The 20,524-nt window shown below is 37.4% G+C and overlaps 1 protein-coding gene across 13 annotated transcripts in view; it reads left to right on the top strand.

The window, feature by feature from the left end:
- LOC148862171 (protein NPG1-like) overlaps positions 1-19,991 on the top strand; it is a 39,569-nt gene extending 19,578 nt beyond the window's left edge. The window contains exons 1-8 of one of the 13 annotated variants that reach the window (XR_016095073.1): positions 1,960-2,880; positions 3,112-3,364; positions 3,462-4,681; positions 9,259-9,406; positions 11,849-11,905; positions 12,044-12,164; positions 12,586-12,707; positions 19,735-19,991. Coding sequence is in view for 10 of the 13 variants with exons in the window: in XM_088941833.1 (XP_088797959.1) it covers positions 2,857-2,880; positions 3,112-3,364; positions 3,462-4,681; positions 9,259-9,406; positions 11,849-12,164; positions 19,735-19,744 (1,971 nt within the window). In the remaining 3 variants the exon portion in view is untranslated. Of the gene's footprint in view, positions 1-1,699; positions 1,820-1,959; positions 2,881-3,111; positions 3,365-3,461; positions 4,682-9,258; positions 9,407-11,848; positions 12,165-12,215; positions 12,735-19,734 lie in introns of those variants that run through there. The other 12 variants (XR_016095072.1, XM_088941839.1, XM_088941837.1 and 9 more) reach the window with 12 other exon arrangements.
- The last annotated feature ends 533 nt before the right edge of the window (positions 19,992-20,524 follow it).

Here is a 20,524-nt window from a genome sequence, read left to right as displayed (position 1 = left end):
TTAAGGAAAACAACATAAATAACCTTAGGGTCCAATTTTATACTCTTGGAATCTATAACATGGATAAAACGCATACAACCAAACACCTTGGGTGGTAAAGAAAACTCAACCTGATTAGGGCAAAGACTGAAAATAGAGTTTGCATGCCCAACACCCTAGATGGCATCCTATTTATTATTAGATAAGAGGTAGTAAGCATTTCATGTGATAAAACTTCTTTGGAGCCTTGTGTTGGAACAACAAAGTACGATTAGTTTCAAGTAAGTGGTGATTTTTCCTTTCTACAACTCTGTTTTGTTGTGGAGTATAAGTACAAGATGACTAATGGAGGATTTTTTCATCTTCAAGATATTCAAGAAACTCTCAAAATATTCAATTGCATTTTCTGATTGAAACTACTTTACTTTCATCCCAAATTGTATCTCAAGCATTTTGTAGAAAATTGAAGTAATTCTAGGAGCTTCATTTCTCTCTTTCATCAAATATATCAACATGCATCGAGAGAAATGATCAATAAAATTAATAAAATAGCAGTATCTATCCAAAGAAATAATAGGAGAAGAGCCCCATGCATTGGAGCACTAAATCAAAAGGATTGAAAATTTCATTAATAGATTTTGGATATGTTCCCTTATAATGCTTTGACATTTGACAGACTTCACACAAAAGATTTTCTAATGACACATTTTCAACTAACTTCCTATGAGTCTCAACATCTTTATTGCACCCCCGCACATCAATCTCCATTAGATCAATCTCTTTTCAAAGGAATTTCAGTGTTGAAAAGTATGCAGCTAAAGGATTCTCCCCTTATCTTAGATTATTCACATCATTCTTTAGTTTGTAAGCCCTAAAAACATTCGATTTTTGGAATAGGTCTTCATAACACTATCCTACACCTCCTTTGTGATATCCATCCACAGATAGTATTGATTGATATGAGGTTGTATGAAATTTAATAACTAGCCAAAAATTGTATAGTTTTCCTACATCCACCTTTTATAGACAGGGTCATAATCCTTAGGTTGCTTCTTGCTCCCTAAGGCCGAAACTACTCTTCAATCAGCCAAAATTAGGGTTTCACTGGACTTGACAACTTGAGAGAAAGAGAGAAAATCTAGCCTCTCCTACTTGGGACTCCAGAATCCTTCCCAACCTGGACTGATCTCAATATTGATCATGAACCTTCTATTCTAGCCCCAAGCACCAGCTCCAAACTGTCTCTATACCCTTAATCCAAGTTCTCCAATTAGTTAGGGTTTTCGGGAAACTCTCCAAGAACCTGTCTTGGGCCTTAACTAGAGACTATAATTTTCTTCAAAAACCTCCCCCAATTGGGTTGTATAAGCTGTTAATCACTTAACCAATCAATTGTCTATACACACTATGTATGGTTGTAAGAAAATAAAGAAAAAGATGGAAGAAGAAGAAGAAGAAGAAGTGTGTTGATACTCTCTTCAGTCCCCTAATCACTTATTTTAAACTAATTGTAAATTTCATATAATTATAAGAGTGCCCTCAATAGGGTGGCTACTTAATGGGCAATAAAAAGAAAGAAAATTTGGCCCAATAACCAAGGCCCACTAACTGAAACATAACATGCTAATAACAGCACAAATAAAATAAAGAAGACTAAGGCCCATCTGGCCCATCATCTCTACCGTGACTAGAATTTAGAGGGATAAAAAAGGAGATAGGTGAAGGCAAGTTCTAGAGTGGAGGCAGAAGATAACACTAAGGTTTGCAAATAAATCGAGTGCCGCTAAAGATAGTTTGACTGACATGATTTTGGAATCTAAGTCAGCACATGGTGGTAGAGGTAAGAGGCTCATGAATTAATTGATTCTGGGTTATGTTTTGACTATGACTCATTAGATGTGCAGGTTTCTGAGGTCAAATTGTATTGGTGGAGGTGTGATTATGATTGGTTATGTTCTGTTCTCTTTTTGTATATTTTTCATGAAAGAGAAAGTGAGGTTGTTAGATCTTGTGTCTTTAGAAGTCAATTCCTAGTTTTTTTTTTTTTCGTGTGTGTGGAACTGATGTGATAAAGAGAAACGAAATAGAGTGTTGCTTGTGGATTTTATGGTGATGTCTCTGTTTATTTTCTTTTTAATGATCTTTTTCTACCAAAAAATAGAAAATTTCTCTATGGAACAACTCATCCAGCAAATTTCCTACATAAATTGTGGAGACTGTAGCCAAAGCTTTTTATAAATTTCTGTGGGATCTCTATCCAGGAGTAATGCTTGATGTGTTTCTAATGTTTTGGAATTAATAGCGCTTTTAGAAAATTTTGGATCTTTGTACAAATAAACAATCTTTCAACACTTAGTCGTGCTCTCTTGTTTTACTTACTGATAATTATTCTCTCCTGCGGTAAAAAAATCAGAGTGATTCTACATGGTTTACATGTGTTGAAATGGGATGTGCTTCTCAGAGAGAGTGCCTCACACTGACCTCACAGCTACATTCCACCCTGTATTGAGAACATCTTCCCATAAATAATAAATGCAAGTACGGGAGATGTTCTTGATATGCAGCCAGGACATGGTGTAACGAGAGGAGCAGATCAGGACTCACATTTGTCATGCCTGAACTGTTTGGTCACATGCATAAAATCCCTCTACAGCAGCCGTAAGAAATGATGTGTTTGAAGTTGAAGGGGCTAGAAGGGCTAGATAGGGGCAGACCAAAAGGGACTGGCAAAACAGGATTCATGTAGCCTACTCCATATAGTAGTTGGGATAAGGCTTAGATGGTGATATAATAAAAAATTTGAGCTGAGAGTCTGAGACTTATGTTTGAATAGTTTCTTGTTAGATCCCAATTCCCAAATGATGGTTCAAACATGTAATGTGCTGCTGTCAATTTTATTTGGTAAGTGCTGCTGTTGATTCAACTTCTTCTTTCTTAAACATTTCACTGATGTAAAAGATCCTAGTAGTTCAAACCTCAAACCATGAAGCATCGTTAAGTAGTCAACTTTATTCCTATAGCTAGATATAGGTTTTCTATTATATTTCCATGCAGCATATTGTAGAGAAAAATAGCATTTAATTAATGCATATTCATGCCACCAAAAGAGACATATTTTCAAAATATTTGCAGGAAGCAAGAGCCCTCCTTGGAAGGTTGGAGTACCAAAGAGGCAACTTAGAAGGTGCACTTCGTGTTTTTGATGGAGCTGATCTTCAAGCTGCTATACAGCGGTTGCAACCTACTCTTACTGAAAAAGCAGCTTCGAGGAGGAACCGCTCCCGCACAGAGTCAATGCAGATAGTTACTCAAAATTCTGCTAACTTGGTGCTTGAAGCCATGTACTTGAAGGCTAAGTCTCTTCAGAAACTTGGAAGAATAACTGGTATTGAATGCTAATATATAGATTGCCCCCCTTCCTCCCTTTGTTCCAAAGTGTTTATGTAGTAAACCTAACTTTGATATCTTTATGGTTGTTGCAGAGGCTACTGAGGAATGTAAAAATGTCCTTGATATTGTGGAACGGGTATTTCATAATTGCATTCTTGATATGGCGACAGACAATAAGTTGCAAGAGACAGTTAGCCGGGCTGTAGAGCTCCTTCCTGAGCTGTGGAAACAAGCTGGTGGTTTTCAGGAAGCAATGTCTTCTTACAGACGTGCCCTTCTGAGTCAGTGGAACCTGGACAATGAATGTTGTGCAAGGATTCAAAAGAAGTTTGCTCTATTTTTGCTCTACAGTGGTGTAGAAGCTGGCCCACCTAATTTGGCTTCCCAGATCGATGGCTCATATGTTCCAAGAAATAATCTGGAAGAGGCAATTCTGTTGTTGATGATCCTTTTAAGAAAATTTCACCTTGGTAAGATCAAATGGGATCCTTCAGTAATGGAGTATCTTACATTTGCACTCTCTCTATGCGGGAAGACTTCCATATTGGCAAGGCAAATGGAGGAAATCTTACCTGGAGTATTTCACCGTTGTGACCGGTGGAACATTATGGCTCTTTGTTACAGTGCAGCAGGAGAAAATGCTGTTGCTTTGAACCTTTTGAGGAAGTCTTTGAACAAGCATGAAAAACCAGATGAAATCTTGGCACTTTTATTAGCTGCCAGGATATGCAGTGGAGACCCTCTTCTTGCTGCTGAGGGTGTAGGCTATGCACAGAGGGCAATTGCAACTGCTCAAGGTGTGCATGTGCATGAGCATTTGAAGGGTGTAGGTTTTCGCATGTTGGGTCTTTGTTTAGGAAAGCAAGCTAAGGTTGCTTCATCGGACCATGAGAGGTCTCATCTCCAGACTGAAGCTTTGAAATCATTAGATGCAGCAATTGCATTTGAACAGAACAACCCAGATTTAATTTTTGACTTGGGACTTCAACATGCAGAGCACCGGAATTCTCATGCAGCTTTGCGTTGCGCAAAACAGTTCATTGATGCAACAGGAGGGTCCATGTTAAAAGGATGGAGATTGCTTGCTCTGGTTTTGTCTGCCCAGCAACGATATTCAGAGGCCCAGGTGATTATTGATGCTGCTTTGGATGAGACTGCAAAGTGGGAGCAAGGGCCATTGCTCAGAATGAAAGCAAAACTAAAGATCTCCCAATCATTGCCTATGGATGCGGTGGAAACTTATAGATTCCTCCTTGCGCTGGTTCAAGCCCAAAGAAAATCTTTTGGGCCTCTTCGAAGTAGTATCCTCCACGTAATTACTTCCCACTTCTCTTAATCTATCAACTGTTTGTTTAATGCATGATATTCTTTATCCATGTTCTTTTATTTCCCAGGTAAATAAGGCAATGAGCATTTTATCCATAGAAATTTATTATTAAAAGGGGCATTTTTGTCCCATTCAAGTGTTGGCAACTTTCCCCCTATGTAGGAAAGTTATTTATCCATCTAGGAGAAGTGTATCACTTTCCTGGGTAAGTGGTATATAGGAAAATAAACTTTCCCTAGTTCCCACATAAAGCTGAAAAAAGAACATGGATTCCCATTAACCAATTTTCCCCCTCTCAAAATCCAAAAAAAGAACGCCCCCCAAGGATAAATGAATAATTTGATAATTAAATTAGGTTTTAACCTTGTTATGTAGCTAATTTTTTTTCTTATTAATAACAGTCCACATAAAATTTATGTTAGAGTTATAATTGAAGACTTGCTTAGCTATTGTTAGCTAACAAGCCCTTAATACAGACATATTGTTGTATACCTAATTTTATTGCATAGGGGTATTATTGTCCATTCACCATATTTTGCACTCTTGATATAAATAGGAGAGTGGGTTCTGCTATGCTCATGACATTCTCTCCACTCTTGTCTGTTTTCTCTCTTCTTTCTCTTATTCCTTAATTGATCTATTGCAAAAAACATGGTATCAGAGCACAAACCTGCAATAGATCAGTAAGACACTTCTGATTGGAAGAAGCAAAGGCACTTCCGAACCAATCAATCTCAAGAAATCTCGACTTTATTCCTTTATCTCTTGGTTGGGTGAACAAGAACAAAGATTTTTTGAATTGGTTGGTGTTTTTTGGACTATTGGCTGGATGACCTGGGTATTGATATCACAACAGCCCATTGTTTGATGTTGCAGAAGTGCCTCCTGGTTGGAAGTGTAAGAGAAGAAATGATATAGCCTATCAGAAACGTGTCCGAACAGAGTTTTTTTTTTGCACTCTTGGCTAGCCTCAATCAAGTGTTTGAGCCAACATGTTTTCAGATTTTGCTAGTCAAGAGTTGCCTACTATTCAGAAGGTCTATGCACTTGTTCAATCTAAGGAGAGTAGAAGGTTGGCTATGAATCCTCCAGAAGGGGAGCCAATTGCTCTTGCTACAAGGAGTGCAAGCAAAAGTTTAAGATGAATTAAAATTATAGTCACCTAGCACCAAATAAAGAGAAAAAAAAGTGAATTCTATATCTAGTTATAAAAGAACAAGGGATTGGCAAATGATAAGTGGCTTCACTATTGTTGAAATAGAAAGTACATCTATGGGAAGAAACACCTTTTAGGAAAAAAAATATTTGACTGGTGGAGTTAGATTTAGCTAGATTGCCTTGAAAGAGAACATCTAAGGGGAAAGAGAGGAAAATAGAGAGCTTGAGAGAACATGGCACAGGAAAAGGAACTAGTTGGAATTGGGATCCAAATTTGGTCAAAATCTCTCTGAAAGAGAAAAATCCCATTTAAAGTTTCAATTAACCTAATCACTTCTACCAAAACAGACATCCCTCTTCTAAAACTAAAGTTCCGTAATTGTGTTAGGTAGCAGAACTTGCCTAAACTAAGGGAATAGAATTTGTACTGTAAATAACACAATTCTTTTCTCATAATAATCAAGTTTTCAGTTAATGATTGAAAATGGAAAATAATTAAAGTTCCATGAAGCACTAGGCAATGACGTAGAAGTGCACCTCATGGTTAGATATTAGGATTGGCAATTTTCCTCATCCCTACTGGGTACCCTGCCTCCCCAACCTGATTGGGTCTGGTATAGATTTGCTCTGATGGGGACAGGGATGGAGATGGGGAGTGAAGTCCTCGCCTTTTCCCAACCCCAATTGTAATATTTAAATATTTTTAAAATATTATTTATATTTTAAAATTTGAAAATGTATACATATATTAAATATTATAAAGTATTTTTGAATATATGTTCTTAAACAGATTTGTATTCATTTCAACTCAAATAGATATTAGTTAAGTATTAAACTAATTTGGATTAATGAATTTTTTAGGTAAATCTTTTTCCAAAGCAAAACTTTTAATTTAAAAATAAAAAAAATTGGGGATTTGAGTGCTTGATGGGGAACCTATCTCTATCGAGGATTGGGGAGGAGGGTTCATTTTTCTCCACGACAGGGATAGGGGTGGGGACGGGGAATTATTTAGAAATCAGGGTCGGGGATGGGTAGTATGGTCCCTGTCCCAAAGAGAACCCATTAACCTATGTACAGGAGGAGATGTACAAGCAATATACCACTAGAACCAAAACCAAAAATAGACCCTCCTAGAATTTACAGAGGCATTGAGGAGTCCCTATGCAAGAAAATCTTCCCACCCCAGATAAGCCAAATTGTTGACTATACCGTTCAGCTCTCTAGTATTCCATCTAAAATGACAAATCAAAAAGGACAAGATTTCTTTAATCTCATTTAATATGTAGTTAAATCTTCAAGTGCCTTCCTTTAAGTTTTTCATCCAGCAGATCACATTTTTGGAATTCCCTTCCACCACCATCTCTGTAAGGTTGAGCACCACTGCAGACCTCAAACCTGCCAACAAAGCACAGATTTCTACTTCTGCAGCATCTGTATCACCAATTGTCTCACTGAAAGCCCAACTCAGATCACCATTGGAATTGGTCAGTTGATCCTCAATCCCAGCCTGACTCCTGTGACTCATCAAGCTTTTGCAGCTACCATCAAACTGAAGGATAAAATCAACCTGTGGTCTAGGAAGAAGGCTGGGTCCAATAAAGGGAGTCAATCAGGATATGTTCAAGACCTACCGTAGATCTCTCCAAATCCCCAAAAGAGATGCCTCTAAACAGCTTGTTGGCACTGATCCACAAGTTGATTAACAGAAGAATTCTCTTTTTCAGGTCTTTAACAGAACTTTTCCCTTAAGAGGCCCTTTTACTCTGCTCCTCCTAGATACATCACATTACTGCATGCACTACCACCTTCCAATACAAAATACCTCTGCTACTCATTCTACAGCCCAGCCATTGCTGAAGAAGATCCACCACTGCATTCAGGGGAACCGAATAGTAGCAACTAATATGGAAAGGATTAAGAAAGAACTGCAAAAGGCTGTGAGCCACCTAACAATTAATAAAAGGATGACAACAGGACTCCCCATCCTTCATACACATTAAGCAAATATGAGGAGCAATGTACCAACGCCCCTTTCTCTTCCTCAAAATTCTTTCAAAGGTGTTGATTGCTCCACAGGAAGCCTCTCACACAAAGAAACAAATAGGAGGAATGATAGAGAGCCAAACCATTTTAGAAGCAAAAGAAAGGGGTTGCTAAACCAGCCACCTAAAGGTGAAAAAAAGATTTAACTGAAATTTGGTCATTGGAAGCAGGCCACCAAATTCTCTTGTCAAGGGATTGAGGAGCAAGAAAAAGTGAGAGGAAAGAAGGGGGGAAATGGACTGGGATTCTGAATCCATTAAGGATCTATGGAAGTTGGAGTTGAAAGGAGCCCTTGATCCCCTCTGGAAGTGACCAAGAAGATAAAGGCCTCCTTATCCAAGGCAAGCCTGAAGAGATTGGGGTAAGAGAAGCAAAGGGGCTGTTGTCCAAGCTAGAGGTCAGTCCAGAATTTAATACGATTGTCATTATCTAATTTCATCTCAAGAAAGGAGCAAAAAAATTTTGCTACGTCCTGGAAGTGTGTACTTCTGCCTTTTCACGGTAGAAGACTCAGCCACGCCTCTTGTTTTGTTGAAAATTTTTGAATGCTAAATGATGTGGCTTGAACATCCACCGTGAAAAAGTGAAAGTATGTACTTCCAGGATGGATCGAAATAGACTAAAAGAGGAAGCTCTGTAAAGAGGCAGGTTTATCCCATCCATCCCTATTCCTTCCAAATTTATTCTGAATAATAGAAGCCATGAAGCTATCTTGTGCCAGAGGAAATCTCCACAACCATTTCCCCAAGAAAGCAATGTTCCTCTCCAGAATATGTCCCAACCCCAAACGAGCCTCCAACTTAGGCATACAAATCTCTTTGCAAGATGGTCTCTCCTTTCTCATCCCCCATCCCGAAGAAAGTCCCTTTGAATATTCTCAAGTTGTTTCCTTACTCTAGATGGGGCTTTAAAGACTGATAAGAATGAAGCCCATGTATACTTTGGATGACAGAAGTCAATGCTTGTCCATCTCCAGTAGAGATCCCCACAACCATTTCTCTGATAAGGAAGGGATCCCCATCTCTCTAATCTATTTAGGATTGCACAATGTCTTCCATGTGATGAGATAATCCTTTTGGTATTCCCTGGTTCCCATAAGTTCCTCATGATTTTCTCGTCTCTTTATGAATGAAATTGAAAACATAAAAACTGAGAACTGAAAAAATATGTTGGAAAGTTCAAGAAAGTGGATTTGATGAGAGTAATTCATCCTCCTAAAATATGTAAACTTTTGGCTAGGAGATTTTCCTTAAATGCATGTGTAGAAATTATATGCATTCATATGCTGAAGTGGTAACTAATTTCTTGAATGGTAAATGTTGTTTCTAAATTTGTTTGTGGTTTTACTTTTATATTAGGTTGAGGATGACAAGATCAGTGAATTGGAAGTTTGGCAAGGTCTTGCTAATCTCTACTCCAGCCTTTCACATTGGCATGATGCTGAGATATGCTTGGAGAAGGCTAGAGCGCTGATGCAGTACTGTCCTGCTACACTGCATGCTGAAGGCAAGTCTTCAAACTCTCGTCCACAAAAGAAGTCGATTTCTGAAAATTTTCTAATTGGAAATAAAGATACTATTTATGGTCTCTCAATGTTCAGAAAACCACAAAATAATGCTAACTGTTTGCTTTCTTTTCTTTTACGAAGAAAGTTGTTTATTTTGATAGAAAAAATTACCCTGTGATAGCTGACCTGTACTGTTGTGGATCAGAAACAGGAAAACGGGGGGATAAATGAGATGTCCACTTTTAAAGCTAGAAATAAAATTATATGATTCATTTTTACCAATGATATATGTACAGAATGCAAAAGATGATAATCTATTATTAAACACAATATTATTACTTATTGACCCTTTAACACATAAGGACAAAACCTGCTGGAGATTTCTATGCAAGGATCATTTATGCATTTTATGTGGGAAAAAAGTGAACCGTCCTTTTCTAGGATATGTGTCCTATATCTTTCTGGATGGACCAGACATGATCTATTTCGTAGATGAGACCTAGCCAGAAAGTTGTACCATTTGGACATTTCAAATGATATTGCTTGTGTACCTACTTTCCTAAAATATGTTGGGAAGAGAATTTATTGTTCACCAAATAACAATAAGATTTATATCAAAACATGGCAAGCCATCATACACAAATTGATAAGAAAATCATAAACCAAATGACAAAAGTATTTTAAATCTACCATGTTGTGTATTAATGAAAATATAGTTTTTGGAATGCAATAAGTATCTAATAGAGCAATTGCATGTCAAAAAACTATTAGCAACTAAACAATGCTATATATTTTTGGTAGTAAAATATTTGAGAGAGAAAGAGGATGTCAAAGGCAAATACAGAATGGAAACCCTAAGAGGTGGAACAATTGAAGAAATATCAAGGCTTAGTAGCACTATTATATAAGACATCACCATAAATATGACAAACTGGCTGAAAACTATGGGTAATCTTTGACTACTCATTGGAAGATATCACTAGAGAATGCAAATGGATAGATGAAACATCAATAGCTAGATCTATCTGCAATTTAAGGTGGATTCCTCCTGAAGTTCATGTGGAAAAACTAAATATTATAGCTGCAGTATGGGTAATCCGGGCCCCTTGGGAATTGGAGGTATCTATAGAGATGGAAGAGGAATTATCTCAGCATTATTCTCCTGTCCATTGAGCCAAGAGAACTCCATAAAGGCCGAACTAATTTCTGTACTTAAAGGATTGAGATTGGCAAAGTTCCTTGGTCTAGGAGTCTAGTTGTGGAATGTGAGAGATGCCATGTAGCAATACCACAACTTCTTGAGAGAAATAAAAGCATTAGATAGGGACCTGGCGACCTGCAATTCTTATAGTTGGGTGCCAAGATAGACAAATGCTATGGAAGATGATCTAGCCAAACAAGGCATTAATAGACAACAATTGTATTGGGGTGAAGTAGGTGACTTAAATGTAAGCTAGCTATTGTAAGAACTAACGAAAAAGAGGAGGAAATGGAACTCTTGTGGATCATTGCTCTTTGGATTTGCCAACTTGGTTGTAGGCAAGCGATTCTATATTCATCTTTTCTCAAATCAATAAATTTTTGGTTAATTATCAAACAAAATATGTATATGAACAATATAAGCTTTACACCCATGCCCAAACATGTACAAATGCACAATTATGCATGCTATTTATATTTAAGTATCTTTTTTCTAACTATACATACGCATGAATTTGTAAAATATCTATATAGACATCTATTAATGACATTTGTGCATATTTTTAGTCTATTCTACTTCTAAATTAGACTATAAAGACCAACAAAAGATAGATGTGCAAAATACATTCTAAAAAACCTTACAAACTCAACCAACCCACCCTGGCTCATCCAAGCCCACCTGAGCTTATCCCAATCCGCCCAAATTGCACCCTTGAAATTGATGCATATACACACATGCAAGCACAATACCATAAAACAACACATGTACTAATTAGATGCACCCTGAATAAAAGAATTACAATTAGGTTTTATCCTGATATATTTTTTTTTTCTGGCATTCAGGCTAAGGGCTTCCTCAAGGGTGTCTTGTTGTTGTCTATGTGATGCCTTGACAACTATGATCTGTTGTTATATGATGCACTTGTATCCAGTACAAGAAAAACAGAGAACCTTTTATCAGTGGAATTTCCCACAAAAGGAAAAAAAAACAATATCTCAATATGTAATCCTACTTTAAATGTGATATAGACCTTGAAAACAATATGGTAGATCTGGATGGTTGAAAACTTCTTGATTAAGCTTGGTTTTTTTGGATCATGTGCAATGTGATGCAACCTCTTTAGCCTGTAAACTTTTTATTGAAGGTATCTGAAATTCTAGGACCCAATTTTGTCAAGATGCCCCAATTCTTATCATGCGATTAAAAAATTTATGTTCTTATTTTCCTAAAATTTTATTAGGTATTATGTATGATGGACGTGGACAGATGCTAGAAGCGTTGGCTGCTTACAGTAACGGTATTTCCCTGGACCCAAGTTATGTGCCTTCTAGGGTCCTGATCGGTGCATTGCTACGGAAAATGGGCCCAAACTCATTACCTGTAGCAAAAAGCTTCCTCTCAGATGCACTAAGGCTTGAACCTACCAATCGTGCAGCTTGGTATTATTTAGGAATGATTCACAAAGATGATGGGCGAATATCTGATGCCTGTGACTGCTTCCAAGCAGCATCCATGCTTGAAGAAGCAGATCCAATTGAAAGTTTCAGTTCAATTTTGTGAGTGGCTATTTCTTCTCTTTAACTCTGTAGCATTTATTGGTACTGCAGGAAGCTTCAGACTTAAGTATCATAGCTGCATTGAGAGAAAGTTGGCAAAGTGCAATGCTTATTGGGGTTGGGTTTACATTTATTTTCTCATTATGGGTTTCAATCTTTGCTGCAATTAGTTTCCTGCATCATTCTTTCCCCGGGTTAACTAAAAGAAAGAGGGGGGAAGAAAAAAGCTAGAGTATCCAAATGATTAAGTTTGTGCTTGGAAGTGTATGTATTATACAGATTTGTGTTATAGCAGTAACCACCCTTTATTGCTCCTATGTTGTAAAATTATCATGGGGCTCACTTTCTGAGATATAGAAGTCCACTTTATATTCATTTTTTTTTTGTAATTATTGCTTGTAATAACTTTTTAATATAGCAGAGGCTTCTAGCTCTGGGAATTGAGCCAAGTCAATTTTATACTGGCCAACTTGGAACCTAAATTTTTGAGAAGCTTATGGCCAGACCAACCAGCTTGATCAGAAAGCAGTTTCACAAGTCAAGGTTCATTTTCATTCTTGAGAATTTGTACATTCAGTGTGTATGGTACTAGAAAACCCATCACCTCCTACATATTGATCTAAATAACTCCTTAATACATTTTATGATGCAGATTACTACCAAGGTTCAAAATATTGGTATTTCATATTGTATCAGTAAACCTGCAAATGGATAAATATGGCAACACATTTTGAATATGCATGGATGTATTGAAAAGATATGGATATGCTTGGATACACTGTTAAGACTGCTAAATCTCAGAAATACACTCATCATCATAATAACTCTAAATCTTAGGTTGATATAACCGTGAATAAAGTATAAACACAGTTTATATGAGGAAATACATTACATTCAATAATACTGAGAGTCTATGGCATGTAGATATCATACAATAACTTTACTAATAAAACAACTTTTTTGGTATCATAGTTACACCTGACTAAAAATGTATTAGCTACATGAAAATATACAAAATCTATAAATGTAAGAGTCCAAGATACAAATCAAAAGGCAACTATTGCATTTTAATTACTTAATCAAAATTTATTTATTTCATTTTATTTCTAATTTTGAAAAAAAACAATAAAAAAAATAATTTAATGGGTTTAACTTCTTAAAAATACTAATGGGTTCAACAAATAATCAATTTTATACAAACTATTGTAAAATTAATTTTAAAAATTGCTTGTTTGCTTCAATCTTGAGTGATATTGCTTCCCCCTTCCCATGACCTCCCCAAGATCAAGATTCCTTTCAAAACCTAATCTCATAGGGGTGGGACCTACAATCCTTGATATGGATTCTTGGGGATCTGATCCATTTGGAGGGCCTCAAACCAGTTGCAGGTGGAGAATCATGTGGGATGACCATTAAAAAGCAAGTAATTGAATGATTTTGGAATCATTCCCCTGCCATTAGGGGTGTAAACTGACCAAATTTAAATCGAATAAGGCAATATTTAAATTCGAATTTGATTAGAAAATTCAATATCCGAATTCAATTCGATATCCGATAGATATTGGAAATTAATATTTGAATTTGAATTTGACCAATTAATTATTTTAGGTAATTAATAAATATATAAAATAAATATTTATTTATATAACTTAATTATCGTATATATATATATAAATTATATAAATCATTTAAATATTTTATATATTATATGTAATAATTAAATAATCGATTGAATTAGGATATTTATCAAACCAAATAAGGTCATATCGGAATTCAAATCCGATTAATTCTTCAGTATGAATAGGATATCCGAATTCGACTGATTAGATATTCGAATTATTCAAATTTGATTTGATTATGTTGAATATCGAATTCAAAATCGAATTTTTGAATACCGTGGACACCCCTACCTACCATGCCTTGTCACTCAATCATTGGCTATCATGATTACTACCCATTATGAATAAATCATTGTTTTGTTTTATTCTTTGATATAACGGTGATAGAGACCTTATATATCTACAATTTTAATCTAATGGAGAACATGACTATTCTATATCAAAAACTGTCTTCGTAGTGTTCTTCTTAGGAAGGACCTAGCCCCCTTTGAGCGGTCTTCACCATTGATTGGGGGAATCCTAGCAAAGAGGTACACAATTTCTTGGTATTAGAGCATGGCGGTTCAGCGATGGAAAGGATGTCTAGCCTTGAAGAACGAATGAGCAACCTAGAGAGGAAGCACGATAAGGTTCACGAGTAGCTAGCAACAATCTTATATCAACTGAGCAACCTAGGGGAGTCTCCTCATGCCTTAGAGGAAGGAAGCAGGAGGAGCTTGACTGCTAGTAGTGGACAAGGATCGAAATCTGCCGACGATCCCTCAGCCATAAAGCATGTTTTTGTAGGATTTTTTAAGGCGGTGAGCCTAGACCTTCCATGCTTTGGTGGAGATAACTTCGACGGATTGGATTGCATGAGTTACCAGAGGACCAGTGGGCCTTAGTCGCTGGTCTTGCCTTTGACGGAAAGGACATAGATTGGTATTGTTGGTTCTGGGACCACCAGCCTTAGGCCACCTGGCAATAGTTAGTCTCGGCTATGGATGCTCGATTAAATGCGATACAAGGACTAAACCATGTAGGGAGGCTCTCCAAACTAATGCAGATGGGCTCTATGCAGGAATTTATAGAGGACCTCTAGTGTCTAGTTAGTCGAGTGAAAGGTATATCTGAAGATTATTTGGATTGGGTATTTTGTCATAGGTCTGAAACTGGAAGTGAGGGTCAATGTAGAGAAATTTGAGCCAATGACTTTGGTTTGATCCCTTCACTTGGCCTAGTTAGAAGAAGAAGAAAACATCGTGAAGAAGAGGGCCATGCATCTGGAGCCCTTATGCCCCCGACCTCTAAGGACTAGCAACCTGAACATCACCAAGAACACCTCTGAGGCTCGATGTTTAACTCTAGCTATAGCAAGGGATAGACGCAAAAAATGTTTGTGCTATTATTGTGATGAGAAGTATTCTCCTCAACATCGCTACAAAAGCCCGAGGCTCTTTTGGATGGATGCATTTGTGGAGGATGAAGAGGATCCTGTTATAGAGGAAGGCCGAAAGGATCAAAAGTCGAAAGAAGAGCAACAACTAGAGATTTCCCTTCCCACCATTATTGGTTCAGATTCTCCTCAAATCATGCGAATGAGAGCCATTCTACAACAACAACCCCTGGTTATGTTGATAGATAGTAGATCCACCCATAATTTTTTGGATCCACAGTTCACTGAGAGAGCCCGTATATATCCTACTACTAAGGTATAGTTCGAGGTGATGGTGGCCAACGGAGAATGGCTTCAAGGCTATGAAAAGTGTAACAATCTGCAAATCCAAGTTCAAGGCACCACTCTTATTATTGATTTTTACCTTTTACCATTGCAAGGATATGATGTTGCCCTAGGGGAACAATGGTGCACTCTTGGCCTTGTAACATGGGACTTCACTAACATGGCATTGTAGTTCAAAGATCAGGAAGGTCCATATCTGTTAAAAGCTATCGGGTCTAAAGAATGGAAGGTGTTGAAGCTGAATCAAATAACTAAGATGATGAACAAGGCCAAGCAGATTAATGTACTGTATATGTGCTCCCTCAACGAGACAACCCAACCACCCTCTATAAACCCAGATATTCAAGCTGTTCTTACTAAGTATTACTCTGTATTCCAAGCCCCCACCTATCTCTCTCCATACCAAGCTTGTGACCATTCCATTCCCCCGATAACGAAAAGTAAACCAGTCAACCTCTGACTCTATAGATATCCTTACTTCCAAAAAAGTGAAATTGAATGTATAGTCAAGGTAATGTTATAGCAAGGACTGACTGAACCCAACTCTAGTCCCTTTTCCTCACTTGTCCTGTTAGTTAAGAAGAAAGATGGGGGCTAGAGACTTTGCATTGATTATAGGGCATTAAATCAAGCTACCATAATGAACAAATACCCTATACTAGTACTAGATGAACTCCTGGATGAGCTAAGGGGATCAAGATGGACACTATGAATTTGTAGTGATGCCCTTCAGGCTTAAAAATGCTCCATCAACCTTCCAACCATTAATGAATGAGCTATTTTCAGCCTACCTTTCGAGGTTCATCCTTGTCTTCTTTGATAACATCCTCATTTATAGCTGAACCTTGGAGGAGCACAAATAACACCTAAGGGTGGCCTTTCAAATCCTTCAACAAAATCAGCTATTTGCTAAGCTCAATAAGTGTTCTTTCACTGTCTTGGAAATTAGTTACTTACGTCATATTGTAACAGTTGAAGGGATAAGGGTTGATCCTTTAAAAATCGAAGGGGTGTTGTAGTGGCCTAGACTGAAAACCTTGAAAGGGTTGTGGGGATTCCTAGGGTTGACCGGGTATTACAGAAAATTCATTAAGAACTACGTAAGAATAGCAGAACCCCTCACGACTTTGTTGAAAAAGGAGACTTGGGCCTAGAACCCAGAAGCCAACTGTGCTTTTACCCAACTGAAGCAAGCCATGACTAAAACTCCAGTCTTGGCCCTACCCAATTTTGACCAACCCTTCTTAATAGAGTGTAATGCTAGTGATTCTAGGGTGGGAGCACTCCTGACCTAAGATAAACAATCTGTTGCCTTCTTTAGTAAAGCCCTCAAGGGAAGAGACTTAACCCTCTCAACCTATGAGAAGAAACTTTTAGCCATAATCATGGAGGTTTAGAGGTGGAGGCCCTATCTTCTGGGCTAGAAGTTTAGAATCTCAACTAATCACTAGAGTTTGCGGTTCATATCACAACAAAAAGATCTCCACCCTAGTTTAGTAGAAGCTGGTTGCTAAATTGATGAGGTACAACTATGAGATAGCCTATCGAAGGGGTAAGACAACAAAGCTACGAAAGCTCTATTTAGAAAAGCTGCGGATGACCTGAGAAGAGAAGTTACCATTGATCCATAGTTGTGGCAGATAGTGCAAGATCTAACCCAAGATCCATCTTAACCTACCAAATACCACTACAAGGACTAATTTGGAAAGGAAGCATGTTGATTCTAGGAGGTAATTTAACTCTAAGAAGGTAGATTTTTTATGAACTACACTTGCCATCCACCAACAATAGGACATTTTGGGTACCATAATACTATCAAGTGCATACAATCCATTTGTTGTTGGAAGGGGTATCAGAGGGATGTGAAGAGATGGATTCATGAATGTGACAATTGCTAGAGGAACAAGAGTGAGAATGTTCCCTTGTCGAGTCTTTTCTAGCTTCTACCATACCAAAAAGGAATGAGATTTCCATTTCAATGGATTTTATCGAGGAACTGCCAACCTCTAACAAGAAATCGGCCATTCTAGTCATGGTGGACCAACTGTCTAAGTATGTACACTTTTTGGCTATAAGTAACCCCTACACTACTCTTGACATTGCCAAAATCTTTATGGACCACATTTTTAAGTTGCATTTCAACCAGCATTGTTAGCGACCGGGACCCAGTATTCACTAGCTTATTCTGGTTTGAGCTCTTCAAGTTGCAAGGCACATCACTAGACATGAGCTCTTCATATCACCCTCATTCTGATGGGTAGACTAAATTTTTAAACCGAACATTGGAAACTGATCTCCGATGCTTTGCAAGCTCCCAACCCCAGACTTGGACAAAGTGGCTACCTCTAGTCGAGTCGTAGTACAACACTAGCTACCACTCATCCATTCAAATGACCCCCTTCCAAGTTGTGTATGGTTATCCACCCCCAACTCTACTGAACTACATCCTAGGAAAAGCAAGAGTTGAAGCAGTAGAAGCTGAACTAAAGGACAGAGATCAAGCTTTTGCAAAGCTAAAGCAACACCTGTAAGCTGTTCAATAGAGGATGAAGAGACAAGCAGATTTACAATGAATAGAGAGAAACCTTGAAGTTGGAGACCATGTATATCTGATTTTACAACCTTACAGGCAGAGCACTATATTTGCAAGAAGGAATCAAAGTTGTTTGCCCAATACTTTGGACCCTATAACGTGCTTGAAAAGATTAGACTAGTGGCTTATTGGCTGGACCTACCCACTGATAGCAAGGTCCATCCAGTATTCCATGTCTCATGGCTTAAAACAAAGTTGGGCCCCACTCATGATATCAATCCTACCTTCCCTCCACATCTCTCCGATTAAGAGGGGGAGTCGTTCTGAAACATAAGTCTTTATAAGGTGGGAAGGTACTATTGAAACTGATGCCACCTGGGAAAGATGGACCAACTTGATGAAGAAAAATATCCGGGATTATGCCTTGAGGACAAGGCTAATGCTAAGGGGGGAGGAATGATATGGATTCCCAGGGATCCGATCCAATCCATTTGAAGGTCCTCAAACTAGCTGTGGGTGGAGAATCATGTGAAGATGGCCGTTAAAAAAGCAAGTAATTGAATGATTTTGGAATCATTTCCTTGCCATGCCTTGTCACTTAATCAATGGCCAATTGGCTATCATGATTACTAGCCATTATGAATAAAACATTGTTTTTTCTTATTCTTTGATGTAACGATCGACAGAGATCTTATATATCTGCGATTTCCACCTAATGGAGAACATGGCTATTCTATTCCATATCAAAAACTCTCTCCGTAGTGTTTTTTCAGGAATGTTGTAACTCCCCTTGAGCAGTCTTCACTATTGCTCGGGGGAATCCCAACCTCTCTTAGACAAAGAGAAGAGATACATAACAATCCTCTTCACAAATGTGGAGATAAACAATCCATCCACCTTCTTCCTTTTTCTCTTGTAGGGATATGTGTTTATGGTAGACCAATCCTACAAGAGATCAAGGGGTTTCTAGTTGGTCCCTTCAACCTCAAGTGAAACATGGTTCTAACTTCATTCTCTAGGCTCGAAACATCTTATCATATGCTTTGAGGATGAAACTGAGTATCTTAGAGTTTAGCAACATGAAGCTTTCACAATCAAGAAGTTCCTGTTTGGGGTTTCTCAAATGGATGGTCGGACTCCATGTTTCAGGTTTGGATTAACTTTTTAGGGTTGCCTGTGAATATCTCTACAATGAGATTTATTTGCAATCAATAGCATAAACCGCTAATAGGATTTTGAAAATAGATACTTTAACTTCTAGACTGGTGATGACCATGGCTGTTTGAGTTTGTGTCAAACTCCATCTCCTAAGAGTGAAATCATGTGATGATGAGTGTCTGCCATATTTGTGCTTAATTGATGAATTCCGCTATCATAGTTATTCCATGATACTGCATGAGATTAAAAAGCTGTTATGATGTGTTTGTTACATATGCAATATTGATTGCATGGCTTGAAATTTATTTCACATGATAAATTTATGATGAAATGCTTGCCAATCATCTTGAACATGTGAATTAAATGGTGTTTTGACTAAATTTTGGTTGAGAAAGTACTTATTCTAATATGGTGGATTAATATGTCCTAGTGCAAAGACTAGATTCATTTAATCATTAATTCCAAGGACTAAACATGTTTCATCACAAGTCTTGAGATTAGTTTCCTCAGAAAAAGGTTAATCTATAGTGCTTCTTGCAGGGTGTTCTAAGCGGAATGGGTGGTTAGTATAACTGTTTAGCTTCCCCTGAATCACATGGAAGATTCATTTGAGTATTTTCCCTTAAAATATTCACATTAGGGGACCTTTTGAATCAATTATGGGGATAGTAATCCAAAACTCCCCCTGAAGCATATATAGGGAGCAACTTTGTTTATTTCCCCTTGAAACATAATTGTGAAGGATTGTTGCAAATATCATGATAGGAGGTAAATTCTTCCTTTCTATTTGGGAAGTACATTCATCTCATTTGCATTTCTCTTAGCTTGTTTCTTGCAACAATTATTTTTTAATCAATACCAAATTTCTCCCCCTTTTGTCATCAACGGAAAGGAGCAAAATATATAACCAATTAAGAGCTTATGATGAGAGATAATTAAATATCACAATATATCAGTTAGGAAATAAATTTATGGATCTAACAAACAATTCCAATTTCCATTTGAGCATTTGGGCCAAGATTTGTTGCTTGGCTGAACCAAGCATTTTTCATCGTATTTATTTTCATAAATTTTAATTACTAAAACAAATTTTCTATTTTTAATATTTTTATTTATGTGAATTACAAAAATTAAAATTTGTTATTTTACATAAATTATATCGTTGAAGGATCAAAGGATGTGATCAATCATTAATAGACCCATCTAAAAGTTCTTTCATACCACACAAATCAATTAAAACAAATTATTTTCTGACTTTTGAAAAGCAAGAAAATGTGAAATCATCAAACATAAACCATTTTGCCAATATGTGGTCCATGTGAGCAAGTGT

This window comes from Nelumbo lutea, chromosome 4, assembly GCF_056320005.1.
Source record: "Nelumbo lutea isolate HS-2025 chromosome 4, American lotus-T2T, whole genome shotgun sequence".
In the NCBI taxonomy this organism is placed as follows: domain Eukaryota; kingdom Viridiplantae; phylum Streptophyta; class Magnoliopsida; order Proteales; family Nelumbonaceae; genus Nelumbo; species Nelumbo lutea.
Note: the sequence above shows the minus strand (reverse complement) of the source record. Positions and strands in the feature narration are given on the sequence as shown.